This window comes from Neovison vison, chromosome 4, assembly GCF_020171115.1.
Source record: "Neovison vison isolate M4711 chromosome 4, ASM_NN_V1, whole genome shotgun sequence".
NCBI classification, from domain to species: domain Eukaryota; kingdom Metazoa; phylum Chordata; class Mammalia; order Carnivora; family Mustelidae; genus Neogale; species Neogale vison.
The window spans coordinates 143174803-143199531 of record NC_058094.1 but is presented as its reverse complement, the minus strand read 5'-3'; the positions used below and the strand labels follow the sequence as shown (position 1 = coordinate 143199531).

General features: G+C 44.0%; 2 protein-coding genes across 4 annotated transcripts in view; one reads left to right on the top strand and one right to left on the bottom strand.

Moving 5' to 3' along the window:
* Positions 1-12375, bottom strand: part of PUS7 (pseudouridine synthase 7) — a 57586-nt gene extending 45211 nt beyond the window's left edge. Inside the window, exons 1-4 of one of the 3 annotated variants that reach the window (XM_044245838.1) lie at positions 12221-12375; positions 3551-3983; positions 997-1081; positions 764-865 (exon numbers count right to left, since the gene is read on the bottom strand). In XM_044245838.1, coding sequence (XP_044101773.1) covers positions 764-865; positions 997-1081; positions 3551-3983; positions 12221-12347 — 747 coding nt within the window. In that variant the 5' untranslated portion in view covers positions 12348-12375. Of the gene's footprint in view, positions 1-763; positions 866-996; positions 1082-3550; positions 3984-11563; positions 11583-12220 lie in introns of those variants that run through there. The other 2 variants (XM_044245839.1, XM_044245840.1) reach the window with 2 other exon arrangements.
* A 4997-nt stretch (positions 12376-17372) lies between these two features.
* RINT1 (RAD50 interactor 1) overlaps positions 17373-24729 on the top strand; it is a 37337-nt gene continuing 29980 nt past the window's right edge. The window contains exons 1-3 of the mRNA XM_044245834.1: positions 17373-17530; positions 17987-18032; positions 24181-24365. Of these exons, the coding sequence (XP_044101769.1) occupies positions 17489-17530; positions 17987-18032; positions 24181-24365 (273 nt within the window). The 5' untranslated portion in view covers positions 17373-17488. The remainder of the gene's footprint in view (positions 17531-17986; positions 18033-24180; positions 24366-24729) is intronic.

Genomic DNA, 24729 nt, shown 5'->3' with positions numbered 1-24729 from the left:
CATTATAATTCCACTGGATAGCACTAACTGAGAAGAATAAAATTTTCATAACAAAAGCTTTTAAAAAGGCATCCACTATTGCATTTAGTAGCTCAGCTCTCCTTTTTCTCCACAGTGGAAGCAGATTGAAGTTGAGCAGAGAAATTTCCCTTCTCTTTCCCCAACACCTCTCCCTCTAAAAACCCACCTGAGACCCAGAGGCTGCAGGAGGCAGAGCCAAGGCCACGGCCTCCCTAGCAGGCCACACATCTGATTGTCAGGCTGTCCTAGTCTTTTGGCTACAGACACCATGTGACAGTAAAGTTACTCTATGGTTCCGAACAATACCTTTCTTTGTTGATCTGTGGTCATGTATAAAATATTCTTACAACAAAAACATTAACTTTTTTTTTGTTATAGTTTATCTGGATACAGGTTATCTGCCACTGACAGAAACATTTTTTTAAAATTTTATTTATTTATTTATTTATTTGACAGAGAGATAGAGCCAAAGAGCACAAGGAGGGAAATGACAGAGGGAGAGGGAGGAGACTCCCCCGCTGAGCAGGGAGCCCCATGCCCTAAGGCAGACGCTTAAGTGACTGAGCCATCCAGGAGCCCCAATAAAAACATTTTTAGTGTAGTGCTCTTTTAGATCAAATAGAGCAAGGCCATCCTTTTATAAACTACTGTAATTTTTCTAATAGACACTTTGATATGTTCACCCAAAAAGAAGCACTCAAAACTCTAAAGAAACTTTTCCATACATTTTTGTGCTATTTACCTCGATGGCAACACTGGTTTCCTTATTTTTAAAAAGTTGGAGTTCTTCTAAACGCTGCTTTTCTTCAGCTGTCAAAACCGTAAATACATCTTCTGAAGGATCCTTGAAAATAATGATGAAACTCCCAGTGAGTCAAACACAGAATTTAAAGCTGTTAGAGATCTGTATTTCCAGGATCTCCAGGAAATGCTATTTTATACAGAAGGTGACTTTTGCTGGAGAGCTGCTCTTACCTCCTCATCCACTGGGACGGACAAGTCATCCAAATGGCTGATCTGTCCATCTTTTCCTATTTCATGAACAACGAAGTCGGAGTACCTAATGAAAAGTAAACACAAATTTTCAAAGCATTAACATTTTGCTTCCTAGTAATTTTAGGAGAAAATTTATTAACATTAAGCCTTGTCATTGTACGAAACAGGGATTTAAAAAACAATCTTCAGTACAAAATTCACATGGAGTTATTTCTTCTGGTTTCTTAATGAATTCTAAGCCATGGCTTGGCTTTGTATTGGAATGTAAAGGCCCCCTGAACTTCTAGAATATTTTTTCAGAGAAATGCATAAATCAAAGCATAGGAATATTACAGAGACAGTCCATACTAAAGTGAATCCTAAAATATGGGACAGTTAATTAAATTGGAATCCTGTGAGTCTACCATGAACCAACCTGAAGCTTACTTTTATGCTAAATACTCTACACACATTACTTAAAATCCTCTCAAAAACCCCAAGGTGGTATTAGGACCCATTTTCTGGAAAAGGCTACTGAGGCTCTGAGTTAAGTAAACACAGTGACCGGACGAGATTCACACCCAGATCCACTTGCTTTCTACTGTAGACGTGGCACATTTAGGTGAAAGAGCTGAGTTTAAGATTTGAAAACCAATTCAAGAGAAAACTTAAGACCATTTACAATAATGTATTTTAAGGGCGCCTGGGTGGCTCAGTGGATTAAGCCGCTGCCTTCGGCTCAGGTCATGATCTCAGGGTCCTGGGATCGAGCCCCACATTGGGCTCTCTGCTCAGCAGGGAGCCTGCTTCCTCCTCTCTCTCTCTCTCTGCCTGCCTCTCTGCCTACTTGTGATCTCTCTCTGTCAAATAAATAAATAAAATCTTAAAAAAAAATTTACAATAATGTATTTTAAAAAAGTAAACAGCATTCACTCATGTATGAGCAAGGCATGCCACAAAAATTATTTTTATTTACTCATTTCATCTTTAAATGGCTTCATCTTCCTATTTAGGCAGCTCTTCTCCATCCCATTCTGTAAGGACCTATTTTATATTTTTATTTTAGCCAGAGGCTTCCACTGAGGTTAAACAATAACTTTGTTGTTTAACCCTTAAACTGTCCCTGCTCCCCTTCCCCCAGGGGACTTAAAAACCAGTCCCGGAAACCAGCTCCAGGTGTGGAGGCCTAGAAAAACAAGGCTGTACCCACTTCTGAGTCTAGCCCTGACATAAGTACAGCCATCTTGGCAAAGCAAAAGCGGGTACCTTGCACTGTAAGAGTGGGTTAGCATAAAAATGGCCATCCTGAAGGCCTGGAAACCATTTTACTGAGGGTGCCTAACCAGCCCACAAGGGCATACGTAACTTGAGATGAGAGAAAGTGGCTAAAACCTGAAAAAACAACTTAATCATATACCACCAGGGTGGTTAGGTGGTGGCGCCACAGGGACCAAATGCTGAAGAAAAACAAATACTTAACTTGCAGAGGTCACAATCCTGCAAGACAGGAATCTCCCTTGGTTTGCAAAGGTCCTGGTGATTTACAGCAAAAAGGCTATCTCTTCAATGGCCCAATTTCCAGAGACAAATGGCTCAGTTCCTCAAGGCCTAAGGCCGCCCTCCCCACCAGAAAACCGAAGGAGGCTGAGGCAGAAGGAAATGTAAATAAAGTTAAATTTCTTCTAAACCTAAATCTCACTTAACCGCCAGGATGGCTCCAGGGTGACGCTGGGTGGCAAAAGGTTAAACAAAGTTAAACTGTCAAAGTGGGGCACAAAATATGTCTATAGCTATGATAAAGTGCCTTGAAAATGATATATAAACCCTTGGCTTTGAGTGCTCAGGGTCCTTGTTGAAACCCGCTGCGTCGGGCAGATACTTGGACCTCAGCTAGCTGGAAATAAACCTAGCTGTGTGACTTGCATTATTGAGAGTATTCTCTAACTGAGGGGTGGTCGACTCCGTACCCTAACAATTCCTTTGTGACCATCAGTAAACAATTCTTGGGGATAGAAAGCTAAAGAGAAGAGTAAACAGAGGGCACCTGGGTGATTTAGTCATTAGGCGTCTGCCTTTGGCTCAGGTCATGATCCCAAGGTCCTGATATCAAGCCCCGCATCAGGCTCCCTGCCCTGTGGAAAGCCTGCTTCTCCCTCTCCCATTCCCCTGCTTGTTTTCCCTCTCTCGCTGTGTCTGTCAAATAAATAAATAAATAAAATCTTAAAAAAAAAAAAGAAGAAGAAAAAGAAATAGAGCCTTTTGCTGGTTTCTTCCTCAAGAAAAGAACAAACAGGGCGCCTGGGTGGCTCAGTGGGTTAAGCCGCTGCCTTTGGCTCAGGTCATGATCTCAGGGTCCTGGGATCGAGTCCCACGTCGGGCTCTCTGCTCAGCAGGGAGCCTGCTTCCCTCTCTCACTCTCTCTCTGCCTGCCTCTCTGCCTACTTGTGATCTCTGTCAAATAAATAAAAATAAATAAAATCTTAAAAAAAAAAAAAAAGAAAAAAGAAAAGAACAAACAGAACGAAAATAACTTGACACATAAATAAAAACATACCTTTCTTTCAAGATGCCTGAAAATCCCTGATGAGAACTTACAAACTTGGTGATGCCAACGTCAAGTTCAGTGAGGCCGTGCTTCATCATGTCTGCAAAACTCTCAGCTTCCTCCTCCTCCTCACCCTCCTCCGAAAGGCCATCTTCTTCCTCCTCTTCCTCTTCCTCCACCTGCACATCAGAATTCTTTCTACCTTCTCTGGCACTTACAGCTGTGGGCGGTCCAGGCACGTCTACACCGCCGGGAGGAGAGACATGCTCCAGCCCATCCTGACCTGTGGTCAGACCGCCATCCAAGACCTTCTGTCTCTTTGCCTCCTCAGCTGAGGCCACACAGTCATTATCTTCGACAGCATGAGACCCACGTTTCAGCGACACACCAGTCACTTCTGTCATCTCCATTCTTAAAGCTCCAAAAAAACATTTAAGAGAACCTTTTGGGAAGGAAGAGAGAGAAGGTAGTAACAATCACTTCTGTTAAGAGGGGTTAAGGGGTGAGTTTCAGCAAACAAAGGCACAATTAATTTTGCTCCTAGGGTCCTAAAACTCATTTATTACAATAATTCTTCCTGATGCTGGCACAGAAAAATGGCACAACACTTCTGTATAGAATTTGAGTTTAAGTTTTAAGGTTTATGAAACCTTAAAAAAATGTATGTTCTTTGACCCAGAAATACTACTTTCAGGGAGTATCTTAAAATAACTGAAGTGCTTAAAATTTTTTGTTAAGTGTTTCAAGTTCAGCTGTAAGAATACTCATCTCAGTGCTTTAATATTGGCAAAAAACTAAGAACAATGATGCCTGGGTACATAAACTAAACAGTAAGTCGAAACAGTGTGAATAGAAACTGGGAAAGGTGGTTACTTCTAGGACATGGTATGGGTGGCTGAGCACAACAGGGTGACCTGCTGTTTTTACTGAAAACCGCAGTCAGGCCACTTCAACTTTGTTTCACGAAGATTATTATCCTTTCAAAAAACTCATTAAACAAAAATAGTGCATAAATACACTTACTGACATGAATGCATACTTGTACCATATTAAAAATAAAAAGCAAAGGGGATGCAGAGTTGCTTACTGGGTACAGAGTTTCAGTTTTGCAAGATTAGAATGAGCTCTGCATACTGGTTGCACAACAGTGTGAATGTGTGTAACACTGTTGGACTGTATGCTTCAAAATGGATTAGATGGGGCACATGGGTGGCTCAGTTGGTTACGGGTCTGCCTTTGGCTCAGGTCAGGATCCCTGGGTGCTGGGATCCAGCCCTGCGCTGGGCTCCCTGCTCAGCGGGGAGTCTGCCTCTCCCTCTGCCCCTCCTCCCACTTATGATCACTCTCAATTAAACAAATAAAATCTTATAAAAAAAATGAATAAGCTAGGATGCCTGGGTGGCTCAGTGGGTTAAAGCCTCTGCGCTCGGCTCAGGTCATGATCCCAGAGTCCTGGGATCCAGCCCCACATCGGTCTCTCTGCTTCCCCCTCTCTCTCTGCCCGCCTCTCTGCCTACTTGTGATCTCTGTCTGTCAAAAATATTAAAAAATGGGGACGCCTGGGTGGCGCAGTTGGTTGGACGACTGCCTTCGGCTCAGGGCGTGATCCTGGAGTCCCGGGATCGAGTCCCACATCGGGCTCCCAGCTCCATGGGGAGTCTGCTTCGCTCTCTGACCTTCTCCTCGCTCATGCTCTCTCTCACTGTCTCTCTCTCTCAAATAAATAAATAAAATCTTTAAAAAAAAAAATATTAAAAAATGGGGGCGCCTGGGTGGCTCAGTGGGTTAAGCCGCTGCCTTCGGCTCAGGTCATGATCTCAGGGTCCTGGGATCGAGTCACGCATCAGGCTCTCTGCTCAGCAGGGAGCCTGCTTCCCTCTCTCTCTCTCTGCCTGCCTCTCCATCTACTTGTGATTTCTCTCTGTCAAATAAATAAATAAAATCTTTAAAAAATATATTAAAAAATAAAAAATAAAAATAAATGAATAAACTAATGTTACATGTTATGTGTATTTTGCCACAATTTAAACAACACAGATTATCATTTAACCAGCCCACACATAATGTAATGAAGGAAAATCTAAGAAGCCATACATACTTCCCAGTACTGAGCAGCTTGCCAGAGGGGTAACATGTGGCAAGCAAAATAAATACATTTATTGAGTTTGATCTTACTTGGTACTCTTGGTGAAATAAGGATAAAAAAGTTTTCCTATGTTAATTATATAGGGAGACGACTGCTCGCTCATGAGCTCTCCCCGGATCTTTTGTAGACTTCGTGCAACAGGTGCTGAAACTGTTCCTCACCTACAGAGATCAAAGACACACTAAATAGCAAATCTCTAAGGAAAGAGTGGGCCTGGACAACCAGCCACCATAAACGGCCACTAACATCACAACAAACAGACAACCAGACACACCTCAAGCCCCTGAAAGCACGTGCTATCATCTGTGAAGTATTCTTCTTCTTTTTTTAAAATCTTACTTACTTATTTATTTGACAGAGAGAGGCAACCAGAGCGGGAACACAGCAGGAAGTGGGGGAGGGAGAAGCAGGCTCCCCGCTGAGCAGGGACACCCGGGACCATGACCTGAGCCGAAGGCAGACCCTTAACCGACTGAGCCACCCAGGCGCCCCTCTGTGAAGCATTCTTACTGACTGGAACTCGATGTCCAGTTGGTAGGTTAGATGGCATACAGAGACAGAAGGTTTTAAACCCCACCACAGGGAGGAACCAGCAAAATTCTGAATGTGGAAAACTACAAGGACAAAGACAGTTCCTTCACTAATAAATAACAAAGGGGAAAAAAGGGAGGGGAACTTAACAGATAAACTTAAAAAGAAATGCAATGAGTGGATTCTTCTTTAAAATAAGTCAACTATTTAAAAAACTGTTTAGGACAATCAGGGATGCAGAAATACTGGTGATATTTGATGACATTAAGGTAGTATTATAATTTTTTTTTTTTTTAAAGAGAGAGCATTTGTATGTGAGAGTATGCAGAGGAAGAGGGACAAGGAGACCCTCAAGCAGACTCCCCGCCCACGTGGAGCTTTACATAGGCCTCTATCCCAAGACCCTGAAATCATGACCTGAGCCAAAATCCAGTCAGACAAGAGTTGGACACTTCACTGACTAAGCCACCCATGGGCCCCAGTACTGTCAACTTTTTAAGGTACAATTATGTTACTGTGGTTACATTTAAAAATAGAATTCTTATGTTTTAAAGATACAAAGTGAAATATTTATGGTTGAAAATTATGAAGTCTAGAATTTGCTTCAGGATAATTTACCAGTGATGAATGGAAGTGGAAAAGGTATAGATTTAAAACCAGGTAGGTAATTACTGAAACTAAGTGATGGTAACAAAACAACTTCTACTTTGAGCTTTTGTTTTTCTTACAAGAAATTTCAAGTCTACAAAGTAGAAAGAAATACACAAACTATTCTGTTCCAATCAAGCCACTGATGTTTTCCCTTCTTCTGTCCCACCCTCTGTCATCACCTGCTCTTCCGACCGGTTCCAAGAAACTGTCTCCTCCACCCTCACTTCCTCAAGTGCCCCAAGCCTTAGTATCTGTGAGCCACCACTCGACACTCCTGCTCCTTGGTCCTGCTCCATGATCCCTGCTAGACCCCAAGCAAGTACCAACCCTACTGCCTCCGTCTGTGCTCCTGATTGCTGCTGGAGAAAACCATACCGGGTCAGGAGAGTTCCTCTCTTAACGACAGCCATCCCAGGTTGGGACAGGCTAATCTGAGTCCTGCTGGCCATCCACAAAGAAAACGGGGATTACCTTATCAGAACCACTTCCCTAAATACAGCAACCCTCTTAAAAGAATCTATGGTCACTTGAACACTCACTCCACCCCCTCCACAAACACTGAGCACCCTGCACCAGGCACCCTGCACCCTACACTGCAAAAAGACATTGTAGCAAATCAAACTACTGCCCCACCTTTGTGGGGCTAACATTCGTTCCAGGGAAGATCCAGCTTCTTCCTCCAACACGCCAATCCAATTGTTTCTTTCAAGTTCCGTGATGGCGTCCTTGTGCCCAAACCACAGCTGCGCCATCCTGGCTCTAACTGACATCTTTTCCCAAAGGGACATGGTTCACTGCTTCCCTTCCTTGAAACCCTGCTTCTATTCCTTGCCTTTCTCCTGACTCTCAAGCTGCTTTTTCCCCTTCCTTCTCTGCTGCCACTTAAATGGGGGCATCTCTAGCTTCCCACCAGTCTTGTTCCCTGCTCCAATTCGTCCAGCAGAGATCCCTTTCCAACTTCCTGCATTGCCTGGGGGCCCAAAGCAACAGTGAGGACAGCTAAGCAACTGCAGAGTGTGCGCAAGGAACGCATTCAAGCCTCTCCTTGGCCCTATGGCTTGGGGTGAGGGGTACCCCAGAGATTACAGCTCTGGCTCCAGCTTACCCAGCTTGGAAGAGCCCTGAACCAAATGCTCAAATTCAACATGCCCTAAACTGATCTCAGCATTTCCCACCTTACACCTCTTACCTCAAGGGATGTTACCACCAAGGTCAGAATGTGGTCATCAGCCCAACTCCTTGCTCTCCCCTCTGCCCACATCAGTGATTTCATGCAGACAGTTCTAGAAGGTTTAGAACAGCACTGTTATGCCTACCATCCCCAGAATAAGAATATAGGCAGATCATGTATATGAAGTATCACCCACTGGTTTCAACCCAGTCTGGGGGTTGAGTTTCTTTCTCTGTACAGGCTGAGTTTCTTTCTCTGTAAGGCTGAAAAATGATGACTTGCTCAGAGGTCTATAATAGCTGTTCCCAGTCAACTGTTGGTCATTAATATTTATTATGGATGGTTTACACAGCAGAGCTATACTGCTGAGTCTGGGGAAAAAACAAAGCTTCTTATGCTTCTTTTGTTCTCTGGGCTAATGATTAAACATGGTTTCCTCATCCAAATACCATTTAATTTTAAGAGACCCTCATAGCACTGCCAACAGCACCAAATAAACAGGCCTTTAATATTCTTTGGCAATTTTTTCCTTGATACTTGTGGATACTTGTCTAATCTCTTTCTTATTATGTTTTACTGTAAAGACAAGCTCATTAACTAATCTAACTTTTGTGTTCCCAATTAAATTATAGTTTTCATTTGTTTTAGCCAATGGCCCTTTCACAGGCATTAATTATTAAAGTATACATAGCATCAATGTCTATAAATCTGTTAATATATATTTTGCTGGGCACTTGGGTGGCTCAGTTGTTTAAGCAACTGCCTTCGGCTCAGGTCATGATCCTGGACTCCCCAGATTCAATCCGATCTGCATCAGGATCCCTGCTCGGCAGAGAGTCTGCATCTCCCTCTGACCCTCCCCCTTCTTACCCTAGCACACACACACATGGGCGCTCTCTCTCCCAAATAAATAAATAAAATCTTAAAATATATATATATTTTATATATTAAATGTATATGTATATTTTATATATTATATATATATATAATTTTTTTTTTTTTTTGCTAAGTTCTTTCACTGGGCCTAGAAGATAAAAACATATTTAACTAGAACAGCTGTGCAAACTTCTGGACTAGGAGAGAACAAACTCAAATTAGTACCATTTTCATAAGCAGGAACTACATAGAAGGGGAGACTAAAATGCAATATAATTTTTAAATGGAAGGAGGGAGGGAGCAGATCCTCTGAACATGGAAGAGGCTGGGAAGAATTCAAGCAGAAAGATAAAACCACCCAGACTGCCCCAGTATGATTTTCCTAAGGAAATCAGTTTTGCATTCAGGAAAATCCAAATATACATATTCAAGCACTGTACCTCACAGCTGGAAAAAATGACTGGCTTTTTAAGAAGGGGAGGAAGGGTGGAGGGTACAGCTTCAGGAGTTTTTTTAATGGTATTTAAAAAAAATGTTTTTAGGGGCATCTGGTTGGCTCAGTTGTTAAGCATCTGTCTTAAGCTAGGGTTGTGATCCCAGGGTTCTGGGATCAGATGCATTACGCTCCCTGCTCTGCGGGGGGCCTACTTCTCCCTCTCCCACTCCCCCTGTTTGTGTTCCTGCTCTCGCTCTCTTTCTCTGCCAAATAAAAGTAAAATCTTTAAAACAAAGTTTTTTTTTTAAATGTTATGCTGCAGGGACGCCTGGGTGGCTCAGTTGGTTGAGCGGCTGCCTTCGGCTCAGGTCATGATCCCAGCGTCCTGGGATGGAGTCCCATATCGGGCTCCTTGCTCCGCAGGGAGCCTGCTTCTCCCTCTGACTCTGCCTTCCACTCTGTCTGCCTGTGCTCACTCTCGCTCGCGCTCTCTCTGACAAATAAATAAATAAATAAAATCTTAAAAAAAAAAATGTTATGCTGCACAAATACACAATCCAGAACAATAGTCAAGTAATATAGTCACACTCAAGTAATATAGACCAGAAGCTTGATTCTGGAACCAAGAAGAGAAAGAATCTACTGATAACTTTCCAATGAACTTCAAAGTCCTACAAAATTTTTTGAATACAGTACTAAAAAATGGGGTTTTGTCTCTTTTATACTCCAAATGACCCAAATGAGATGAGGAATATTAGATTTTAACAATTTTTTTTAATAATTTTTTAAAAGATTATTTATTTATTTGACAGAGAGAGAGATCACAAGCAGGCAGAGAGGCAGGTAGAGGGGTGGGGGAAGCAGGCTCCCTGCTGAGCAGAGCGCCTGATGTGGGGCTTAACCCACTAAGCCACCCAGGCACCCCTTAACAATATTTTAAAGTCTTTTTCATTAAGATTAGATTCACCAATAAGATTCCTTTACATCCACAACAAGAAATGTTTAGCATTCTCAAAATTGTAATACAACACTGATAGTCTGTTAACATATTTCCTACAAAGCAAGCATCTTAAAAAAGCCATATTAGTCTTAATTCTATGTTCAGAATACAACATCCACTTTTTAAATGCATCCATCCTCTGCAAACTGTCAATAATCCCTTTAGCTCACAATAAACAACCCTTTCCCCACGGCAGAACACACACTACACTCTAACATGCAAAATCATTAAGTCCATCAGATTCATTAATTCCACAAATATCTGTGGATCCCTTATAAGTCTGCCACTAGTCTAAGCACAGGGGGGAAAAGGGACAATTTCTTGCCCTAAGTTTACATTACTTAAGGATATATCAATGAATAAAGTAATAATCTCTCAGAACTATGCATGCAGAATTATAAATAAAGCACAGTAAAGGGAAGGAGAGGAAGAGGAGTGCTATTTAGGTGTCCTTTGAACCTCGACTGGAAGGAAGAACTAGACATGAAGAGATGCCTGTGGGGTGAGTTCCAGGCAGTGGGACTAGCACAGGTAAAGGACCTGAGTCAGGAGCAAACTTCGTGAACAGATCAGCTAGACTGTAATTTGTCTCCTATTTGGTGGTAAAAGCTGTTTTATTAATACCTGTATCACCCCAGCTTCTACCAAAAGTTATGTGCAAAAGGTTAGGGGTCCCAGGGTGGCTCAGTGAACCGGTTAAGCATCTGCTTTCAGCTCAGGTCATGATCCCAGGGTCCTGGGATTGTGCCCTACATTGGGCTCTCTGATCAGCAGGGAGCCTGCTTCTCCTTTTCCCTCTCCCTGCTGCTCCCCCTGCTTGTGCTCTCTGTCAAATAAATAAAATATTTAAAAAACAAAATAAAAACAAAACAAAAGTTGTTAAATTAATATATACAGATTGTTGGCTACTTGCCTAATGACTTGCCTAATAAACACTGCCTATCCGTCCCCTTTTCAATATGAGTGTACTGGCTTCTTTTTGACAGATCCCTCAACGGTCAAGGCATCCCCAAACCAATGGGGGATGCCGGTTTTCACAGATCAGACTGGAGACTTGAAACAAAAACCCTTCATAATCCTGTATTTTCGGAATTAAAAAAAAAAAAAAAAGTGGTCTGACAGCGCGATCAAGTATGTGACAAACGGAACTCTCCAAAGCCTACTTCCTGGCAGGCGCTAATAACCCAGGCAAGAAGGATGTCCTTCCAAACCTCTCAGTGCTGGGCTGGCGGTAAGGACTCAGCGCGGATGAGTTTTCAACAAGCACAGCAGCCCCTACAACATCCACTCATTGAACACGGACCCGGCGGAGGGCTGGAGATAGGACTCTTCGGCCCCAACTTGTTCGCTCCTACTCTGGGCAACGTGTACCAAAGCAGCAGCTGAGTGCCTGCCTGGCGTGCAGGAGGCTCGGAGTAAGCAGTGATGGATGAAAACGAGGACAAAAGCACGTGGGCTTCACCCCGCAGAAGACCGGCCCTGCGAAACACCCGAGCCTTTAAGGCTCCGGGATACAGGCCGGTTTTCTCCCCAGCGAGAAGAGTTTAGGGAGCGTCCCGGACGAAGAAAGGGAGGAGAGGGGCCTGGGCCCGCGGGCTGCCAGCCGCGCGGGGAGGCGGGAGAGCGCGGCGCCCCCTGCCGACCGGCCCCGGGAGGGGGGGCGGAGCTGGCACCAAGGGAGCAGGACCGCCGGCTCCAACCGCGCTCTCGCGGGCACCGTCCGTAATGGAGGCACCGCGGGCGCTCCGCGGGCTCAGGCCGCGGCCGGGACGCCTTCCCAGTCTGCACTGCCCCTCAGGGCGAGGCCCTGGGGCCGGGCCGTCGGCTAGCCGCGGAGCCCGGGGGCTGCGGCGAGGCCACGGACTTACCCGGGGCCTGGGAGCGCGGGCGCGGCACCGGCCGGGCGGCGAGGGGGCGGGCGCGCTGCTCCGGGCGCAGGAGGGCGGCGGCGGCGAATGCCACTCGGAAGAGCCAGCTGCGGAGGCGTCCCGACATAGGCAGCGCGGCCAGCGTCTTCAGCCCCTGCGCCGCGGAGCGCGCGCGTGGACTCGCCGGGGGCCGAGCTCTCACACGTGCCGCGCAGCGACGCGCCGCCGCCGGTCGGCCCCACCCCCGGGGCGGAGCCCGGTCTCCGCCGGCGGCCCCGCCCCCGCGCCGGGCTCTCTCGGCGAGACCCCGCCCCCTTTCTGCGCCTGGCTTCCCAGCGGTCTGGCGGAGCTGCATCTCGCTGATCCCCTGAGGCCTGGCAGGCTGCGGGCTGGGGAGCTTGCTGAGGCCCATTCGCCTGGGCTTTGAGCCCGGCCAGCAGTAATTTCATCGTGCACTGAAGAGTGCTTTACACTGCCTTTAGGACCTTTAAAGTGGCCACGGCCTTACTATAAGGGTTTTTTCTACATAGTTAAGGCCCTTTTGTGTTCTCCACACGCAACTAACAACGAAAATAGTAACTTCAGGGACTATATTCTATTCGGGTTCTATATATAATTTCCTCCAAAGTGCAGAGAATCCAACAGAACCATTTTCCCACTTCTTCGATTTACCCTTCCGGCTTGATGGCTCCCACATAGGATCTGCTTCAGGAAAACTGATCTTTAGCAAGTTTGTGCTTCTGTGAGAAGAAAAAGCAAACCCATTGTTCTTTCCATGCTGTTCAAATAGCACACGTTAGCAACCAAACCTGGGCCTCGAATAGCTTTTGCACATTCAATATTTTGCCAGATCTCAATCCTTAGTGAAAAACCGGCGTTATTTCCGAGTTCTTTTTTTTTTTTTTAATTGTGGTAAAGTACACACAACATAAAATTTACCATTTTAACCATGGTGGGGCGCCTGGGTGACTCAGTGGGTTAAAGCCTCTGCCTTTGCCTCAGGTCCTGATCACAGGCTCCTGGGATCCAGACCCGCATGGGACTCTCTGCTTGGCGGGAGGCCTGCTTCTCCCTCTCTCTCTCTCTCTCTCTCTGCCTGACTCTGCCTACTTGTGATCTCTGTCCGTCAAATAAATAAAATGTTTTTTTAAAATTACCATTTTCACCATGGTCAAGTGTACAATTCAGTGTTCAGTGGCATTAAGTACATTCACACTGTTGAGCAACCCTCCATCTCTAGAACTCTTTTCATCTTGCAACACTGAAATGCTCTACCCAGGAAATAACAACTCTGTTGTCCCTACTTTTAGCCATGGCAACCACCACTCTACTGTTCGTCTGGGTGAATTTTACAACTGTAGGTAACTCACGTAAGTGGAAATCATACAGTATATGTTCCCTCGTGACTGCCTTATTTCCTTACTGTTCATCCATGTTGTGACATTTGTCGGAATTTCCTTCCTTTTTAAGGCTGAATAATATCCCATTACATATTCTATAACCACATCTGTCACCTTTCGTCACTTGGATTGCTTCCACCTTCTGGTTATTGTGAATAATGCTGCTATGAACGTGGGTGTTCCAATAACTATTGGACACCTTGCTTTCAATTTTTTGTGGCATATACCCAGAAGCGGAACTGATGTATCATATGGTAATTCTATTTTTAATGTTTTTTGAACAACCCCCACATTGTTTTCTATAGTATCTGTAGACTTGTTTTTAAAATCTGGGTGTACATTATCCATACTCAGTATGGACAATTTACTCAGGCTGGTAGGATTCTATATTGCCTGTCTCTGAGTAGTCACCTCAATTACGTACAGTACCATGGACTGTTTTGTCTCTAATGCATGTATAAGCACATGTCCTCTGGCTATGGCTAATTCATAGGTTAATGTTCCAGTGACAGCAACTGCAAATATTTTTACCACAGCCTCAGTAAAACTTCGATCCCAAACGTTAAATTTTTGTATACTTCAAACAGTGTCTTCTCTGAGATTGTGGCCCAAATCCTGATAAATGCACATAGAAGGAAAGAATGTCTACATTCCTTTAGCTGTTAGCGAGGTCCACGGCCAAAACTTACCCTTTTTGCATTTTTAGCCTGAACTGCCTTAGACAAGGTCCAAGTGAAACATGTATTTTTAGTTTTGTTTTTCAAAATGGCAGCTCTTTATTGGCTTTTTTTTTTTTTTAAGATTTTATTTATTTATTTGAGAGAGAATGAGTGAGAAAGAGCATCAGAGAGGAGAAGGTCAGAGGGAGAAACGGACTCCCCAAGGAGCTGGGAGCCCGATGCGGGACTCAATCCTGGAAGTCAGGGATCATGATCTGAGCCGAAAGCAGTTGGTCAACCAACTGAGCCACGCAGGCGCCCCGGGCTTTTTTTTTTTTTTTGTTAAGAATTTATTTATTTATTTGTTAGAGAGAGAGAGAGAGAGCACGAGCACAGGCAGGCAGAGTGGTAGGCAGAGGGGGAGGGAGAACCAGGCTCCCTGCCAAGCAAGGAGCAGGACACTGGGATTATGACCTGAGCGGAAGGCAGCCACTTAACCAACTGAGCCACCCAGGCATCCCTCTTTATTAGCTTTTATACTTAAAATAATACAGAAGCGTTCAAAGCCTGTCCCAAACTCCAACTTCCTCTAACAGTCATTTAACAATTTAATGTTCTCCTTGACTTTCAAATTACATTTAACATGTATGTTATGTAGATTATTCAGGATCCTGCTTTTAACCCACACCAGCACTATGTATTGCTAAGTGCATAACACACACAATGTATCTCTTGTTTATCCTTGTTATTGCCAAGTATTCTGTCCATTTTAGATGGCCTCTCTCCACTCCCCAAATAGTAGTTGATTGTTTTTTGTGCTCCCTCAGTCATTGCAAACATTTCTGTTGTTGAGCCTATGGCATCCAATCTTTTTTTTTTTTTTTTTAAGATTTATTTGTTTATTTGACAGACAGAAATCACAAGGAGGCAGAGAGGCAGGCAGAGAGAGAGGAGGAAGCAGGCTCTGCTGAGCAGAGAGCCCGATGCAGGGCTTGATCCCAGGACCCTGGGATCATGACCCGAGCCGAAGGCAGAGGCTTTAACCAACTGAGCCACCCAGGCGCCCCCAATCTTAAATTATTTTTATTTCTATTTCTGTTACCAGAAAGTGAATTCTTCAGAAGCAAAAATTTGAGTTTAGAGCAATCTTTTTTTCCCTTTAATGTTTTTATTTTTATCAGTTATGCATGTTTGTGATTTAGAGTCAAATAGTTCTGTAGAAATCTTATAATTTGCAATGAAAGAGCAAAGGCTGTACCCCCACCCCCTCCTTATCAATTTTCCTCTCCTCAAAGACAGTCATGTCACTTTTTAATTTTTATTTATTTATTTAAAGACTTTATTTATTTATTTTTCAGAGAGAGAGAGACAGAGACAGAGCACAAGCAGGGAGAGTGGCAGGCAGAAGAATCCAGAAGCAAGCTCCCTGATAAGCAGGGAGCCCAATGCAGAACTCAATCCCAAGACCCTGGGAACATGACCTAAGCCGAAGGCAGACACTGAACCTACTGGGCCATCCAGGCCTCCCTCATTTCACCCTTTTAAAAAGACTTATTTATTTTAGAGGGAAGGGACAGAGGGAGAAGGAGAGAAGGAATCCCGAGCAGGATCCCCGCTGAGCATGATGCCTGCGGTGGGGCTCAATCCCACAACCCTGAGGTCATGACCTGAGCCAAAAACAGGAGACTGGCACTTAACCGACTGAGCCACCCAGTGTCCTCATGTTGCCTCTTTCAACTGCTATTGTGATATTTACCTTCATTTCTCTATATAAAATGTTAACATTGCCAAAAAAAAATTTGCATTGCTATTTCTCAAATTTTCACTTCAAGCATTATCTATTGACTTCACTAAATGGAAGATGAGGATTTAACTTTTCTTCCTTTACCCATCCCTCCCCCAACCCCACCACACTTTCAACTCTTTATCTACTCAAACTAGTTATACTGTCCTTTCTTCTCTTCTTTTTTTTAAAGATTTTACTTAATTTATCTGAGAGAGTGGCACAGTGAGAGAGGGAACACAAGCAGGGGGAGTGGGAGAATAAGAAGCAGGCTTCCTGCTGATCAAGGAGCCTGACACAGGACTGGATCCCAGGACCCTGGGATCATAACCTGAGCTAAAGGCAGACGCTTAATGACTGAGCCACCCAGGTGCCCTATACTGTCCTTTAAAATATATATATATATATATATTTTAAATATATATATTTTAGATTTTATTTATTTGACAGAGATCACAAGTAGGCAGAGAAGCAGGCAGAGAGAGAGGGGGAGGCAGGCTCCCGGCTGAGCAGAGAGCCTGATGTGGGGCTTAATCCCAGGACCCTGGGATCATGAACTGAGCTGAAGGCAGAGGCTTTAACCCACTGAGCCACCCAGGACCCCTGAGCCCAAACTTTTTAATGATTGTTTCAATCTCCACCTCCCAAGATTTAGATAGTTGAGGTGTTCTATCAGTTTAATCTGTCTGAAGGAGTCTCTCCTGGAGCCTTCTGGACCTGCACCAGTCCACGTCTGGTTGGTGATGGTTGGTGTCAGGGACTCTCAATTCATTTTTCTTTTGTATTGTATTTTCTCTTTCCTATATCCCATGTCTTCTTTTTTCTTTGTTTAGTTCCTCATTATAGTAGAGCACAACCTCCAGAAGCATCCTGAGAAAGAAGAAGTAAATGTAAGGGAAAGGACAAAGAAATGAAAAATAAGAAAGAAAAAATGAGAAATTCGGGGACCATTCCAGGGAATCCAAAATCTGAAAAATAAGAGTTCCGAAAGGAAAAACCAACAAGGGTTAGGGAAGTAATGGTCGTCAACAAAAAGTTCAAGAAAACGTCTCCAAACTAAAAACTATGAGTTTCCAGGTTAAAAGGGCCCACTGAGTGCCCAGAGAGGTGGAGGTTTTTTCCTGGTTGAGAAGAACCGCCACCCCGCGCCACCCCTTTCTCTGGAAAGCCTTGGGGCACAGTGTCCTCTTTCTGAGCGGCTGAGCCGGCATCCTGCCAGCAGGGGGGGCTATGGCTCACGGCTGGCGACTGCGCGGGCAGGGCCTCTCTGGGAAGAGAGGAAGAAACCAGAGAGACGGAGGGGAAGTAGCGGTGGCGTCCATCCCCACAGACTTGCAGGCTGAGCGGGTGTGTGGCCGCTGGCCGGCCCCGAACGCTACAAGCCACGCTGGCTGCGCGTGGAGCTGAGGACTCGCGCCGAGGCGGGATGCTCCCGGCCGGCGAGATCCGCGAGGCGCCGGCAGCTCCGGTGAGGCGGCCCTGGTGACCTGGACAAGGGACACCGGTGACCCAGTGAGGTGGCACAGATGTCCCAAGGAAGATTGTGTCTCTAAGGTGGCCCTGGCAGCCTGGCGACGTGGTTTCCGTGGCCCGGGGGAGATAGCGCTTGATCTAGTGAGGTGGCACGGCCCTCCCAGGGGAGCTGGTCCCGAGGCGGTGGCTCTGGCCATCCCAGGGGGTGACACAGACAGATCTCTCTAGGGACGTGGCGCTGGAGGCTGGGCGCGGTAACTCCAGCCGTCCTGGGGTGGTGGCAGTGGTGGTCCCAGGGGCCACCTGCATCAGATGGCCCTGACCCCTCAGGAAGGCCCCAGGGGAGGGGGTCTGGGACCTCGTGGTGCTCCAGTGGATGCCCTCTGGGAATCCTGTGTGAGTTCCAGCTTTCTCTTCAGTCTTAATGTGTTCGTTACACCTGTTCTTCTAGTGCTGCTCTGAAAGTGGTGACGAAAGGAAGGACGTCGAAGAGAAAAGTAAGCGGACTCTAAACACCTAAGCATTCTGTACCCAGCCATCTCTCCAAAACTCAGCCCTCCTGGGTCTGCAGCGAACTGCCTTGCTTAGCCTGTTATCTTTTAGACGAATCTCTCTTTTTTGTACAATATGCTTGCATAGTATTCAGTAGTGGAATCATTATATACATATCTTTCTTTCTAAAATTGTAAAATATGGGATGATTTGGAGATAAACATTTCCTAATCCCTACTTAGTGCAGGGTCTGGTGTGGAATAACTGCAGTGCTGCCCCTCAGACTGGATTCAGAATAATTAGGGACCGCCTGTTATTTTAATGAAGCATCGACTTATCAAGCATCAGGAATTTGGAGAGGCTAATGATCTAGGAGAGATGACTACTACTTTAATTGGAGTCAAAATGGTAATTGCTTAGTTGTAGTCTACCTTCGGTGAATTTTCCTTTAAAAGTTGATGTGGGGGGCACCTGGGTGGCTCAGTGGGTTAAGCCGCTGCCTTCTGCTCAGGTCATGATCTCAGGGTCCTGGGATCGAGCCCCACAACGGGCTCTCTGCTCAGCAGGGAGCCTGCTTTCTCCTCTCTCTCTCTGCCTGCCTCTCTGCCTGCTTGTGATCTCTGTCTGTCAAATAAATAAATAAATAAATCTTAAAAAAAAAAAAAAGAAAAAAGCTGATGTGGGAGGAAGAGGACAAGTGATAACTTGTTTCCTGGGTCTTGGTCTGGACAAGGAAGAGGGAAGAGGTCAGCACCTCCATTTTCCACCTAGGGCAGGAGCATATGTCAAGGACATGGACATTTGTCATTTTACTTTAATGAGCTAAGTATGGCAGGCTTTTGGAAATCAAGGAGTCTTCAAGGGCATTTGAAGTGAAATTAGGGGAGGAAGGGAAGAGCATGTAACAGCTGTTTCATCAGAGGGTTTTGGTTCTTCTGACCATGGCAAATAGTCTAGGAATGAATAGTGATAGGAGGAAGGGTGTCCACATTACCGCAATGGCTTTAGGAGCTAGGCTTGCCCTTGACGTTGCCCGCTGATCTAGTCTGCCTCAGAAGGAAAGATCTACGTAGTCCACAGCCCTTGACAGGCATAGCTCCCACAGCTTCGCTCCCTTGTAAAAGGATTGGAGAGTACCCCAGTCTTTCAGTTAAACCCTTCCCTTTTCCACCTTTGCCCATTCAGATGCCTGGAAGTTGATGCCTACTGAGCTGTCATTTAGTAGAATGAAAGACACAGACTATAGACTTTGTCCTTGTCCCTCCTTTGGTGGCTTGGTCAACTTCTTTGCAATTAGGAGTGCTCATTACAAAAAATGAGAAGAGAATCAAAAGTCTCGCAAATCATCAATGTGTCATCTTCATGAATATCATTTGGGGCACCTGGATGGCTCGGTTGGCTAAGCCTCCCTGCTCAGTGGGCAGTCTGCCACTCCCTCTCTCACTGCCCCATCTCAACCCCTGCCCCTGGCCTCATGCTCTCTCTCAAATAAATGAATAAATGGATTTTTTTTAAAAAATGTCATTTGACTAAGAATGTACTATGCTGCATTTAAATGGTGATGTCAAAGGAATATAACTTAAAGGAGTACCTGGCTGGCTCAGCCAGTTAAGTGTCTGCCTTCGGCTCAGGTCATGATCCAGGAGTCCTGGGATGGAGCCCCTCTATAGGCTCTCTGCGCAGTAGAGGTCTGCTTCTCCCTGTGCCCTTTTTCCCCGCTCATGCTTGAACTTGTTCACTGTCTCTCTTTCTCTCTGAGATAATTAAATAAAATCTTTGAAGAAAGAAAATCTTTAAGATTTTATTTACTTATTTGATAGACAGGGATCACAAGTAGGCAGAGAGAGGAGGAAGCAGGCTCCCTGCTGAGCAGAGAGCCTAATGCGGGGCTCTATTCCAGGACCCTGGGATCATGACCTGAGCCAAAGGCAGAGGCTTAATCCACTGAGCCACCCAGGCGCCCCGAAGAAAGAAAATCTTTAAATCTTGTTTATTTAGGATAAAAAAAGAGGATACCATGACTCCTGTACATAATGGTAGATGGGTGTCTGTATTAATAAAATTTGATGGAGGCCAGCCAATTCTGCTCATATTTGAAGGAGAAAAAAAAATAAGAAAATTGGGTTGAGAGTCAGGAAACATGGACTTTAATACCGTTTATAACCTTTAAGTCTAAGCCGGGCAAATGTTACCATTTATAGTTGGGAAGCTGAGGCAGAGATTTATGCTAGTTTTGCTTCTTACTAGTGGGCTGCTGGTTCCCATAGCACAAAAACAAGCTTTTAATTCTTATAAGTTGAATAGAATAAAGGAAAATTTGGTTTTGGAGGACTAGGGAATATTCCCAGTCCTAAACACATTGGTATATATTCTGTTAATCTTTTTTTTTTTTTTAAAGATTTTATTTATTTATTTGAGAGAGAGAGAGAGAGACAGAGCATGAGGGAGGGAAGGGTGAGAGGGAGAAGCAGACACCCCGCTGAGTAGGTAGCCTGGTGTGGGGCTTGATTCCAGGACCCCAAGATCATGACCTAAGCCAAAGGCAGACGCTTCATTGACTGAGCCACCCAGGTGCCCCTGTTCTGTTAATCTTTACATAAATAATTGAATATCTGACAGTTACATTTTGCATTTAGGTGAATCTTTTTTTTTAGGTATTCATATTTTCATTTTATCAGAAGGAACAGTTGTTTTGTAATGAGGCTTATTATAACCTCTTGCCTTTCCCTCGTTGCTGCTTTCTTAAAACTTCCATTTTGGTAAAGAGCCAAGTTCTACAAGGGCAGCTCCAGAAAGAACGGAGGCGAAGTTCAACCAGTATTGCTCCTCAGGAGGCTCTGTATTGTTCCCCCAGCTTTATCTCTCATGCACACACACTGTTTTTTTCTTTTTTAGAAATTGCTGCAGTCTGTAATTAAACATATGCTAGTTTAATTAAGCTTTTAATTTGTTTATAAACTCATTATGAATGGTTTGTTTAGAGAGGACCAAATCCTTTAGTTAAACCTGAAGTAGAGAAATGCACTGTATGTTCAGGTTTATTCTAAGGTTTGGTTTCTAGGAAGTCTGCTTTTTGTCTGGGACCTTATTTTATAGCACTTATTTTCATCCGAAGACCAATGGCTATTCCTCTTACATTATCTTTTTTTTTTTTAAAGATTTTACTTATTTGAGGGCACTTGGGTGGCTCAGTGGGTTAAGCCTCTGCCTTCAGCTTAGGTCATGATCTCAGGGTCTTGGGATCAAGCCCCGAATCGGACTCTCTGCTCAGCAGGGAGCCTGCTTCCCCCTCTATCTCTGCCTGCCTCTCTGCCTACTTGAGATCTCTCTCTCTCTGTCAAATTTAAAAAAAAAAAAATCTTTAAGACTTTATTTGAGAGAGAGAGAAGAGCACAAGCGGGAGGCGGGTATTGCAGAGGGGATGGGAGAGAGACAAGCCGACTCCCTGCTGAATGTGGAGCCTGATGTGGGTTTTGATCTCACACCCCCCAAGATCACCACCAGAGCTGAAACCAAGAGTCAGATACTCAACTACCTGTGCCACCCAAGCTCCCCCCACCACCTTTTAAAAAATCTGTAGGTACTACCAAATCTAGGGGCTTTAAGCTCTGTCTGTGGAATAATTCAAATTGTGGAAAAGCAGCCACCATTGTACCAAGTTTCCTAAACTTTTCCAGGAAGAGGGGTACCATAAGTAAGCAAAGGGGGACAGCCTGCACATGCAACAGATACCCCAGAGGAAACAGTTTATCTAACACACAGGGCTCGAGTGGAAAGAGCCTCTGTAGCAACTACAGATCACGTCATTCCTACCTTCCTTGCTGACTTAATTATTTCTGAAACATTGTGGATTGTGGAAGAAGGTATAGATGCTTGCAGAGTGAAAAACTGACTTGGAACTGAGAGGAAACAATTGGCGTTCAAGTGCAGAGTGAGGAATGGTCTTTTTGGGAAATCCCACCCGCTAAATCGGGTGAGAGAAAAGTTACACAGTGTTCCTGTTTTCACTGGGCATTGTTCGCTCCGTCACAGGCCGTGCTGCCTCTGCCACCACTCCTCCATAGAATTGGCTCAGGGTTCCAAGTCATCTGTTTTCGTCACATTTAGTAAGTGTATATAAACTTGGATGACCCAGTTCAAGTCCAGTTTATTTGCTGTGGAAGGAGTCTCACTTCAGACTGTAAAATTAGTGGTTGCACCTGTCATTTTGAGTTTTTCTTAGTAATTTGTGTTTGCTTTCACACTTCCTTTTATACTTCTTTTTCCAACATGGGCATCTTACTTTGTACAACGGCATTTGAAAAAATGGCATTGAAAAAAATTAAATTTTTTTTTAAATTAAAAAAAAATTTTTTAAAAGATTTTATTTATTTATTTGACAGAGAGAGAGATCACAAGTGGGCAGAGAGGCAGGCAGAGAGAGAGAGGAGGAAGCAGGCTCCCCGCTGAGCAGAGAGCCCAATGCGGGACTCGATCCCAGGACCCTGAGATCATGACCCGAGCCGAAGGCAGCGGCCCAAATTTTAAAAATTTTATTTATTTATTTTTTTTTACTTTTTGAAAAAAGAGGGGCACCTGGGTGGCTCAGTGGGTTAGGGCCTCTGCCTTTGGCTCAGTACATGATCCCAGGATCCTGGGATTGAGCCCCACATTGGGCTCTCTGCTCCCCAGGGAGCCTGCTTCCCCTCTCTCTCCACCTGCCTCTCTGCCTCCTTGTGATCCCTGTCTGTCAAATAAATAAATAAATAAATCTTGGGACGCCTGGGTGGCTCAGTTGGTTAAGCAGCTGCCTTCGGCTCAGGTCATGATCCCAGCGTCCTGGGATCGAGTCCCACATGGGGCTCCTTGCTCCGCAGGGAGCCTGCTTCTCCCTCTGACTCTGCCTTCCACTCTGTCTGCCTGTGCTCGCTCTCTCTCCCTCTCTCTCTGACAAATAAATAAATAAAATCTTTAAAAATAAATAAATAAATAAATCTTTAACATAAAAAAGATTTATCTGTTTATGAGAGAGAGAGAGAGAAAGAGAGAGAGTGTGTGTGTGTGTGTGTGTGTGTTTGTGTGTGTATGTACACGAGCAGAGGAGGGGCAAAGGGAGAGGGAGAGAGAGAATCTCAAGCAGTCTCTTCACTGATCATGGAGCCTGATGTGGGCCTTAATCTCATGATCCTGAGATCATGATCTGAGCTGAAACCAAGAGTTGGATGCTTAACCGACTGAGCCATCCAGGTGCACCTAAAACTTTTTTACTCTTACATAAGGAGGAGTTTTTAACTCATTGGTTAGCCTTTCAAATTTTTTTTCATATACTTGAAATCTTTGCATACTTTTTCCTTTTTTTAACATTTTTTTTTAAAGATTTTATTTATTTATTTGACAGAGAGAAATCACACGTAGATGGAGAGGCAGGCAGAGAGAGAGAGGGAAGCAGGCTCCCTGCTGAGCAGAGAGCCCGATGAGGGACTCGATCCCAGGACCCTGAGATCATGACCTGAGCCGAAGGCAGCGGCTTAACCCACTGAGCCACCCAGGCGCCCCCCTTTTTTTAACATTTTAAAATCAGAGTCCTCTGGTGTTATTCTAGATCACATTATCTGTTTCCTTACAAATTTTGAAAATATATTACTACTGTAATAAAAACCACATCCATAAAATAGTATTTGACCTTTTTTTCCTCTAGTAATAAAATAGATTCATAAGATAAAAGTCTTCTGGAAAAGTTTAATATGTGCTTATAACTGCATTGTCATGCCAACATCAGTTGAAACCCATGGTTACTAGGACAGACCTCAGGATTTTTCCTTCCTCTGAATTTCCTCAGCTCCTAAGCATTTTGTAGTACTTGATTGATAGATTACTTTATAGCTATTCATTTGGGTGTATGTGTGTGTGTGTGTGTGTGTGTGTGTAAAAAAATAAAAAAAATCCACATATATTTATATACATCTATACATATTATATATATACATTTTGGTATTTTTGTATGTGTGTATATGGTGTATATATATATATACATGAACATATATATGCATACCGTATATAGTGTTTTCTTTAAATTACTGACCTTTGAAAGTAGATATATTGCTTTGTATATCTTTTGTATTTCTTTTAACTCCATGGTACTTAGTAATGTTGAATAATATTCTTTTGTTTTAGGTGATGTGCATATTACAGCTCTTGTTGGAAATGAACAAGTCAATGAAGATACAGATAATGGTGATCTCCTTTCTTACGTGTCTGCATTTATAGAAAAGGAAGTTGGAAGTGACCTTAAATCTTTAAAGAAACTTGATAAACTCATAGAACAGATGACAGAAAATAAAATGCAGTTAGAAGAACAGGCAAGTATTAAAACTCATTGAAATAAAATCAGAGGTATACACATAACCGTTATTATATAGGGAATTTTGAAGATACAGCTTATGACTAATAGTCTAATCATTTAAAATTGTTTAATAGGTTTTAAGACTTACAGTGTGCTAGGTATTTTATGAATTATGTAAAAGACAAAGATCCTGGGGCCACCTGGCTGGCCCAGTCAATGGAATGTATGATTCTTAATCTCGGAGTTGTGGGTTTGAGCCCCATGTTGGGTGGAGAGATTACCTAAAAATAAAATCTTAAAAAAAAAAAAAAAAAGACAAAGTTCCTGCTGATACCATTTGGGTTTTAAAAATATAATGACAACTGGGGCGCCTGAGTGGC